The following is an 11,133-nucleotide window of genomic DNA, read 5'->3' on the forward strand; positions in this document are numbered from 1 at the left end:
GCATCCAAAAAGCAAGAAAAATTAAACAGCTGGAAGCAGTTTCTAAAACTAGGTATTCCACTCACTTCCACTCCTCTTAATAACGATGTTAAAGAGATAGCAAGATGTACTCCATACCTGAAAGAAATCTGGAGATAAGCTTTGTTTGGATGCGTAGGTACTCCAATTGTTGATAGTATGATTATATTCCCAAACCATTTTTGGGGTAGTCAATACATGATCTTAGCGCTTCAGTGGCAACGTCACTATTTGACTCCTTAACAAAAACTTACAGTTTAAAATGTTAAGTATAAGGGTTGATTAAACGCCAAATGGTACACAACGTTTGCAGTACTTCCTCTTAGTAGAAGTAAGAGCCATGGCACTTCGCAGTCACGTAGAAGAGCTTTAACCGTTTCTTCGTGCTAAATTTTATCAAAATCGGAGTAAGGGTTATAGAAATATTGGTTATAATAGTTTTAGAAAGGGCCTTACTTAGGTGGGGCAAACTCCCCTCCTTATGAGGCATAGCGTCGAGACTTTTAAAGTGCAAATCTGTACAAAATTTCCATTCCAATGACACTTCATTCATAAAAATCGGTTCACATGTCGACATTTTGAAACGATTGCTATACTTCCCCTTAACAAGTGTAAGAGCAGATCGCCGCTTTAATGTTCCATAGGGGAGCCCTAACCCCATCATCCTACCAAATTATATCAAAATCGGGCTAGGATTTACAGAGTAATTAGTAATAATAATTTTAAAAGAGGCCTTACATAAAGGGGGCTAACTCCTCTCCCATTCGATGTACAGGGTCGAGACCCCCAAAAGGCACATATACATAAAATTCCGAATCGAATGATACCTCATTCATGAAAATCGGTTCACGCGTTTAGGCGCTACGTTGTTTACAAAAAAGGTAACAACAAGAAGAACAACAAGAACAAGTAGAACAAGAACATTTTCTGAAAATGCCGTTTTTGCTCATTTTTGGCAACTTTTTTCTCGAAACCTATTAGATCTGGGTTGTTGCAAAAAAATTACAGTCATAAAGGAGGGTTTGCCCTTTATTTTAAAGGAAAATTTGGGAATTTTATCTTTTATAGAAAAAGAGAAAAAAAATTCAAAGTTGGGTGTTTTTCAACGTTACACTTTTTCGTGCAGTTTTTGACGGTCAACCCTTTGTACAACTGTCCTACCGATCAGTTTTAATAGGATTACTATCTCCTGATTCCAGTATTTCCAGTCAACAAGCTGAACTTACCTTCTATTGGGTGAATTTCCGTAGTGAAGGTGCCGAAAAGTTTACCTGAAGCTCCCGAGGGTTTGATTCTTGTCCTAAACACTCCAGGCCTAATGAAAATCCAAATATTAAACCATCACCATAAAGAAAGACTTACTACTCTATTATTTCCAGGTGTCAAGCCGCGAAGAGAAATGCTTATCTAAGTGGTACTTCTTAGTCGCCCTATCTCTGGGAGTGTCAGAGCCGAGAAGCTGCTACCCAGGGATGGTTATTACAACTCTGCCAGGTACCAGTAACGTCTCTGTAATCGGAGGTACTTTCTTTTTCATTAAGAATTACCTCGTAAATTATTTTGTACATTTAGCCAAAATATTGTTAATTTTTGTTTGTTTTTTACTTAAAAATATTCACTTATTCATGAACCAAACAAAAGTACAAATACAGATTAATAAATAAATAAATAAAACAGAAAATCACAGACAGCTGATTGTAATGAATTTTTAATAAGATCCGAATAATTTAAAACAATAGTACACAACATTAACCTCTTTGCAACAAGAAAAATTAACAATCAGAATGAAAATTTAAAAGCAAACATTTATTTTTGTTCATCTATACAGTCATTGGAATGGCAATCACTCAATTTGTAGATTCAAACACTCTACATGGAGCCAGAAATAACAAAAATAACTTCGTTTAATCAAATCTCTTTTTATTTAACAAAATACACTTTCACATGAACGAAAATTATTTTTACTACACAAATAATGTTAACAAATAATATTCTTTTGATTATTGTATTCAAATTGGTAAATTCTATTTGGATGATATTGTAGTGTTTGTGTTCCCAAATAAGCGCTGTTAATTTTTTGTTTTCAACAATGTGAAAGATTTATTATTTAATGAATTTAATTCTTTTATTATTTATTCCAGCATTAAAATTGTATGCTCTTACTTTATTTATTAATAAATGATTTTAATAAAATCGTTCATTTATCTCCTTGCTATTTGAATCAAAGATAAATTGTGGTAGTGACTAGTGTGTTTGTATTGACAGTTATCGTTTCGTTTGGACTAACTTTAAAATATTTATTTTCATGTATTTTAGGAATCTATTCCATAAGTTGTTTTACTGAGGTATCTTTATAATTCTTTTGGAATATAAAATATTAGATAAATTTGTTGTGAAGTCTTGCCGGTAGATAGCATGCCGAAAGTTCTGCAATCAGAGAATAGAAATTGCGCCGCGAGATATCGCTCTGATCACAAAAAGAAGACAATAATTGGGTTAGAGAAAGTGAACTGCCTTCCATTAAATTTTAATTTTTTTTTTTTCATAGTAATTCCAAGTTTCATCTTAATCGCCAAAGCAACCCTTCTGACCTTCTTCCCTCAACCACCTGCCCTCTACATATCTTCGCTCCGTATCTACGCCATTCCCGGGCGAGCAAAAAAAGCTACTAATTTCCCCCAGCATTTTCCTAGAAAGAAAATGGATTACAAAATGTTGAATAATTAAATTTAATACAAAGTTCCAGGCTTTACCAACAAGTAATATAAAATTAATCACACGAACAGACTTACCAACCACACACACACACACACACATACTTGTACATTTTAAAATAAACACTCATCATAATTTATGTATAAATTTATGTCATATTTATTTTAGGAGTAAAATGTTTTCAAAATATAAACTAATGTATGGGGTTACATCATGTTAAAACAGGCAAGGGAAGCCTTGTATTACATATGTAACTGTAACTGCCATTGCTCAGTAATATAATTAGTATAACATTTAGCAAAGGCACATAACGAACAGTAGGTCCACCGTTATGTATGTCTAATTATTCATTATGTATGAATATATTAACTAAATAGTAATTGTATATGTGTGCATGTTTGTATATTTGTGAACATATGTTATGTATATTCGTATGCATAACTGTATTATGGTATAGGAGAACACAGTAATATATAAGAGGACTTTGTATAATATACATATTTACATATATAAGTAATTATAGTACTTATGCATAACAAATATGTCATCTAGAAAGCAATTAAATTTATAATATCTGTTAACCACTGTTGTCAATCTCAATTGGAAAAAAAAGATGGTAAATGGTTATCCCTGATTAAGAACACTTATCATCCCAAAATCTCATACAAAAATAATAAGATTTTAAAAAAAGATCTTATATCAATATTTGTTCGACTTTCCTGTAGCACGCTTCACGACAATTTAAGCTTGTTTATTTATTTTTCTTGTTTAAAGAAAACATTTTAAAACAGACTTAATTTTTCACTAACATTTTCCAGTTTGTTGAAAATATGGTTAGTGTTAGATAATGTCGTTGATTTCATTTTAGAATAAGCTCACTGGCGTCATTTGTTAGAAAATCTTGAATAACTGAAGAATATGTTCAGTTAGGTGGACTTTTAGTTGTGGAATTGTGTTCACAGATGGCTCTACTGGTTGGACCAAACTTTACAGCTTCATCTTTGGAAGGGGGGGATGTTTTACTTTCATACGCACACACAGACATTATTTTCCAAAAATCCTCTTTCACAGATCCATGGGTCCTTAAAACGCATTTTTGCTGTGAAAAACTGAAAATAGACAATTTATCTTGATCGTAATCTTTTCCTTACCTTAAAAAGGCAAGTAAAAAAAACCTATGTTGAAGCGAGAGATTTCTCTTTGCAAAGTATTGGAGGAGAAGTGTCTGGCAGCAGGAATGCTTATCCTAGTTTGCCGATTCCCCGATTCGTTGGATTTCCCTGAGTGGGTAACCAAGGTTGAAGTATTCTAGCTAAAATTTTCCCAACTTCTTAATTTGGGGATGCCATCTTTGGAATATCTGATGAGGGAGTTGCAGGACGAATCGCAGCAGGACTCCAGCGAAAGAGATCGCTAGTTCTCTGGCAAGCCTGGAAAGCTTCTTTTACATCCAGATAAGTGGAGAGGAATGTTCCTTTGCTAGAAACCTCTCTCTTCAATTTGGAATATATCTATTTATTAGAGAAAAGAAATTAATGGGCACCCAGGTGGGTTGATTCCTAACTACCAGTTCTATTCCACTTCCTAGAACGTACTTGGAGAACCGGGGTAAATCAATTTACGAGCTAGCTAGTAAAGACACGTGGTAACGAGGTGATAGACTGCAGCTGAAAATGGGGTGACTGCCTTATTGGTCACATCACCCCGAATAGTATAAGAGGTATGTCGGCTTGCCTACAATGCTGAAACAGTTCAAGTGACCCTGTAAGTGTCCATATTTAATCAGTATGCCGCATCTCTAATGTTTGTTGAAAGAAAAAACTGGTTATATCTTCTTTTTTCTGTCTTTTTATCCGCTGTTTCAGTAGACTCTAGTAACGTTTTTTTCCCCTAGTAATTCCACATCCAACTGGAATCTATAGGTGTGATATAAACGCATTCTGGACAATTTGTATCACGTGCCCATATAGTACGTATTATCTATCTTATAATCTAAACGATCGCCTTCAACAGTAGCCAAAAATAAAACAGTTTTACGAATTATTAGGTCAGGGTAGCCCAGCTCCATTCAATAGTTCGTCCACAGCATAATTTTGGAAAACAAAAATGAAAAAGAAATATGAGGTTGAATTAATTACAACTTCCACAAAAAATATTTTTTTAAATATTAGAATTTTAATTAACATATCAAATTAAATCATTGATACAAAACATAATTGTAATGCGTAATTGTAATTTAGTTGTAAATTACTTGCCCTACATCTATCAATGTAACTCAACTTAGTGAAAATCGAGCATTACCTGCTATCTAGTATCAATTTTATGAACTAAAATTCCTTTAAGGGACCAAGCGTCTGCATTTGTAATGGAATAATATATAAAATACTTTTACATGACATTACATTCTTCATCTAAATCAATACAAATTGTTTCATCTTAATAATCAGTGATTAATTTTTTTTATGGTCGAATAAATTATAAATGTTGAAGGAAATTCATGAAAAAATATACTAGATTGTGTTTTTTTACTTATAGTAGGTTACGATTAGGTTACATGAAGTTAGATCCCAGTGTACTGAACAAGTAAGAAAATGTTGAATAGTTAATATATATACGAATATTATTTAATCTTGTTCAACTAATTTAGACGAAAGGAAAGAAAAAAACAAAAATCTGGTAAGTGAATCGAATTATAGACATGAACGTTTTAGTAACTTCTTTTGGCAAAACACCAATTAATAACGTTTGGAGAAGAAATTCTTTTATAATAAGAAATCTTTTTCAACAACCTCTTTGCCAGAAATATTCAATAATCAGCCAGGAAAACTGTTTTGGAAACCGTGTACAATGTTTAAAAGTTCAACAACGTCATTTTGCTGAAGAGAAAAGCTCTGTAGTACCGAAGGCAGCTAGAGATAGTTCAGAAGTGTCAACATCAATTAGTGAAACAGTAAAAGAAACTACGAAAACAACATTTTATTCTTTAGTGATTTTAGGTGGCATTGGTGTAACAGCATTACTCTTTTATGCGGTATTTCGTGAACTGTTCTCGAGTAAAAGCCCTAATAGTGTTTATACTAAAGCTTTTGAAAAATGTGTAGTTGATACAAGGGTCCAAGATGCACTGGGAGAACCGATAAAAGGACATGGTGAAACTACGAGAAGAGGTAGACGGCGGCATGTTAAGTAAGTATTCATTATAAACTTGAAATAAACTTTTTTAAATGAGTTCCATTTTACGAAGATCTTACCACTTGACTCCAATTAATGAAAGAGATACCTAATTTAAGGCATTTCAATGTTCTAAGTTGGTTTAAGCATTTCAGAATATTAGTGCATGATATTTTGAAAAGGTTTTATTTTTAAAGTTTAGTTAGAAGAATTTAAAAAATGTTTCATTGAAAAGATAGTCATTAGTTTTAATTATTTTTATTGACATTGGTTTTTGGTGTTTTTTTACCAATTTTGGTTGTTTTTTTTGCAGTCATATCACTTATATGAAAGATAATGTAGAGCACATGAGAATGCAATTCTATCTGAAAGGTGCAAGGAAAAGTGGTACAGTTCATTTAGAAGTTATCGAGGTAATATTTTCCATCTGAATATGATTGAAGTTGTCATTAATACGAGTTTTTCAAGTCTCTAGAACTGTAAAACTTAACTTATAACATTTTAAGATATTTTTATTATTAATAATTTGACTTGCTCGTATGTTGGCTAAACGATTGAATATAAACAACTTTCTAATTTTAGTTGAAATAAATTTATTTGAACTTTTTCTTTAAATATTAGTTATTATTATTCGTCTATTGAAAAGACAACACCCAACTATCAGACGGTGTTTCTAGATTTCCATTTGTGTTAAAAAAAGCATAATTAGGTCATTGAATTACCCAATTACTCTCTCAGCTCCCAGGAAAATTGCATTCACAGCTTCTGCAATGTTTGCGAGAAACTCTCTTCCCAAATGTTTTGGGTCCTAGACCGTTTGAGGAAATAATAATCGGCACTTTTATTGTTACACACTGTCAAAGCTGTACAGCAGTTTCAGCTTCTCTGCCAGTTAATGGTATATCAGTTTCCTAAAGTTTTTCGCTATTGAGAACCCATTTTTCCTTTTCGGGGTACTTGAACATCAATTATTAGTTTTGCCTTCTTTCTTTCTTTTTGTATCCTAGTGTTTTATGACTCACGCTACAAATTTTTACGAGTTAATTCAAAAAAGTAGTGAGCTTTGTTTTATTTAATTATTTTAAGAACTTTAAAGTAGTTCAATTGCTGGGTGGAACAGTAACGCTATTTTATTCTTTTTGTTTTTAATAATGTCTGTTAAATGTTGCAATTTTACTTAATGTCCACCAGTCTTCTTAAGATCTAAATATGAAACTGAAGGGCAAAATTGAATCTCAGCTATTATTGCTTACATTTATTTATTTTAAATAAAATAATGATCAATGATCTAATACATACATTTTTAAACAAAGAGGTAAATTATTTTTTGCAAAAATATTCAACTAAAATAACTTTTCACAATATATAAATATTAATTTAAAAAACAAACAAACAATCAGATAGATTTTTACTGTTCAGCTTTTATTATTAACTTAAAGATTAGTAAGAGGATCGTTTGATGGTCCAAAGAAGTGATGATTTGTTTTTGGTTCTGTACAGAGTAACTACTAATGGAGCAATTATTAGAATTTTTGCCTTTTATTAGAACTCTGATCGTATCCTGGATGTAGTACGGTCTTCGAAAAGGTTTAGGGGCTCCTCATTCCGCGCCTTATTTAGAGCAGATCTCAAACTGGATCTGAAATCTGCGTATCCAACAATGAGTTATTAAATTAAATTTAAACTGAAGTGGGATTAACCATTAAAACATGTTTATTTATTTATTAATAATTTATTAAATGTTCGTAATTTCAATGGTAATTATTTTATTATTTTTTTTTTTTTTTTTTTTGCGCATCAACATCTCGAGGTTATTAGCGCCCGGAGCTTTTTCCAGTGCACTGCCGGCCTCCGGACAGTGTTCTCTCGTTACAGACAACACTGTCCATCACCGGACAGTGAGCTGTAAGAAGCTCCTAGGAAGAGAAAATCTAAGGGTCAGCTGCTGGATTCGAACCCGGGACCTCCGCGTGGGAGTCCAGTATGCTAACCTCACAGCTAATCCCTTCCCTATATTTTATTATTATACACATATTTTGCTTTATAAATAATACAAACCGCCGATAAAATTCCTAAAAATTTCAATTATTTCAATCCTATTATTTCAAAAAGCGCATGTACCAATATTCTGAAATAAACCAATTTAAAACATTGAAATGTCCAAAATTAGGTATCTCTTACATTAATCGTAAGATCTTCGTAAAATGGAACTCATTTAAAAAAGTTTTATCTCAAGTTTATAATGAATACTTAACATGACGTCGTCTACCTCTTCTCGTCGTTTCACCATGCCCTCTGGGTCCCCCAGTGCATCTTGGACATTTGTATCAAGTACACATTTTTCAAAAGTTTTAGTATAAACACTACATATTAGGGCTTTTACTCGAGAACAGTTCACGAAATACCGCATAAAAGAGTAATGCTGTTACACCAATTCCAACCTAAAATCACTAAAGAATAAATTGTTGTTTTCGTAGTTACTTTTACTGTTTCACTAGTTGATGTTGACACTTCTGAACTATCTCTAGCTGCCTTCGGCACTATAGAGCTTTTCTCATCAGAATAATGACGTTGTTGAACTGTTACAACATTGTACACGATTTCCAAAACAGTTTTCCTGGCTGATTATTGAATATTTCCTGCAAAAAGGTTTCTAATTATAAAATGGATTTCATCTCCAATTCAGGTTTTCCTAAAAGATGTTACCATTATAAAGCGTCCATGCTAAATAGCTGAAAATGTTTAGTAAGATAGAATAAAATGTTTAGTCTCTCTTCCAATATTTGAAACTTGGTAGAAATTACGTGAATTTCGTATTTTTTTAAAATAACATTGCTTTCGTTTTTTTTTTTTTGACTTCTCAATTTCTAGGGGTTTGCTATTGTACTGATTGATTGTTGTGTGGCGCATATTAAAGTAAAAACGAAAACAAAAAATTGCTGCCTTAAGTAATATAGGTTGATTTTTGAAAATTTGACTGGCACTTGAATGTTTCTGTTTAATAACTTGTTGTGTTAGTAATTGAAGGTGTTAGAAAATCCAAAAAGTTGTGAATTTACAAATAAAGCCGTTCCAAACTGTACAAAATTAACGATAAAAAGAAAAGTGTTTTTAAAAATATTTATTAGAAATTCAAGTTTCATATTTTGTTAATAGATTTGATGTTTTCATCTGAACTTTTATTAAGTTGATTTTTAAATTTGGGTTCTTTTTGGATTGTTTTTTTTTTATTTACATCCTTAAGCATACAGTATAAAATAATTTTCAATTAATTATAGAAATTTCATGTTACAGGGTGCAAGTGGCTCATACGAATATAGATATCTCTTTGTTCAAATGGATGAATGGCCTCATAAAGTAATCGTTCTTGAAGACAATCGTCACGATCGAACAGCGATAACATCCGGAATACAAACTCCACTCGACGTAGAACCATCATCACCAGCTTTAAATCTCTCATAATTAAAATTTTTATCATTAAAAGAAATTTTTGAAATCGTAATTAATACATGTATGTTGGTTCTGTAAGACTTTTTTTCTTTTTTTGTTATTGTTATGTGAAAAATCTATCAGAGATTTATTTTTAATGATATGTTTATACTTTTTGGACGACAGTATGAACCTTTTTTTGGTTAATCTTTACAATAGCCCACGGAGGTGTGGCCTATTTATTTTAAGCGCATGCGCAGTACAGCACAGTTACCGTTGACTTTTTAAACTACTTCCCGCCAATGTTCAATATATTCTTTTTAAATTTCTCAACTTCCCGCACATGTGCTGTATATAATTTTTTTGAATTTCTTGCCTATTTATTTTTAGTGAGCATGCGCAGTACTCTTACTGCATAGTAACTGCTTCCTTTTCAACGTATTACCAGTTCCCGCCAGTGTCCAGTGTGTAACTTTAGGTGCGTTTTTTTTTTAAAGTTCATAAAACATGAACGTTTAAAATCTACAGTTTTTCTTTTATTTAAAGCATGAATGTAGTCTGAGTGAATTTGGAGGGATGAAAGTTTCAAAATCTTGAATGGGTGTTGGTTCCATTAGTAATAGATGTGTAGGTCCGAAGTGTGTTAAGTACGAAAAGAAGTCATTCTTCCATGGGCGATCAAATGAGAGCATTATTTAAGGGAGTAAATAAAGTCTAGAAACAGAAGGATAGGGATTGCATTGAATAAGGTAGGCTTCTTTTCTTTTGTTTTTCATGTGTCTAAATTACAAATTAGAGTTGTGTGTGGATTAGTTGGGTAGTGAGGGGGTGTGGGGGCGAAGCCCCCCATAAAAATAAAAAATAGATCAGGGGGCGTGGGGGCAAAGATAACATTTTCAATCTTGAATTAATAATTCGAAGTGCTTCTGATTCGACGTTACCATATAACCCGCCAGATTTAAATGTAAATATAAAATAAAGAAATATTTTTATATTTACATTTGAATTTGGCGGGTTATATGGTAAGAGCGAATCAGAATCACTTCGATATTAGGCCACACCTCCGTGGGCTATTGTAAAGATTTACCCCTTTTTTTTTATCTAAATAGGAAAAATTAATGCAGATTGTGATTTTAGGTACATTATAGGAAATTAGAGAAAACTACTATTTGGATTTGTGATGTATTTTAGTCTATAAACTGTTTTTACGCGACATTGTTATCTATTCCGTCCAGCGGTATATGCCTATATGATTATCAATTCAGCTTAATAGCTAGTGTGAGCTTGTATTTAGCCAACCGAGGTCGGTTGCTTCAGAATATTCATTCATTCTTTACAAGCCAGGGTACAAATAGCGGACGGGCAATGAGAAGATCCGGTGGCTTTACTCTAGACATAAACTGCGGAAGAGACTCTAGCAAAATAAAAGAAAACTTTAAGATGCTTGAAGTGTCATTTCAGGTTTGCTGACCTTAGTACTAGATTCTAGAAGTACAGTATTGGAATCAGTGCAGTACTCGGATGGCCTCAGTACAGAGGATATTCGGCGTTAATCCGAGGTATGATAACTCAGTAGGCCATGGAAATATATCTTTTCAGGCAGAAATTGCTGCAAACCATTTATGCTGCTGACATTATAAAAGAAGAAAAGTCAATTTTAGAGTCGTAATTTTATCATTCAGCATTCAGGCTTTTCTAATGGGTTTCTCCGATAGAAACTCAAAATAGAAAATTTACACCCGAGTACTTTCCTTATGTAATAAGGGAAATCAAAAATTCATTTCAAGTTTTTTATCTCTA

At 32.5% G+C, this 11,133-nt stretch overlaps 1 protein-coding gene across 1 annotated transcript; it reads left to right on the plus strand.

The window, feature by feature from the left end:
• The first annotated feature begins 5,251 nt into the window (after positions 1–5,251).
• LOC141455730 (mitochondrial import inner membrane translocase subunit Tim21) lies at positions 5,252–10,546 on the plus strand. Its single transcript, XM_074131052.1, has 3 exons — positions 5,252–5,919; positions 6,218–6,317; positions 9,199–10,546. The coding sequence occupies exons 1-3, from the start codon at positions 5,432–5,434 to the stop codon at positions 9,364–9,366; spliced, it is 756 nt and encodes a 251-aa protein (XP_073987153.1). The 5' UTR covers positions 5,252–5,431; the 3' UTR covers positions 9,367–10,546.
• The last annotated feature ends 587 nt before the right edge of the window (positions 10,547–11,133 follow it).

The sequence above is a fragment of the Rhodnius prolixus genome, unplaced genomic scaffold (genome assembly GCF_049639745.1).
Source record: "Rhodnius prolixus isolate KJV_2025 unplaced genomic scaffold, Rpr scaffold_4, whole genome shotgun sequence".
In the NCBI taxonomy this organism is placed as follows: Eukaryota; Metazoa; Arthropoda; class Insecta; order Hemiptera; family Reduviidae; genus Rhodnius; species Rhodnius prolixus.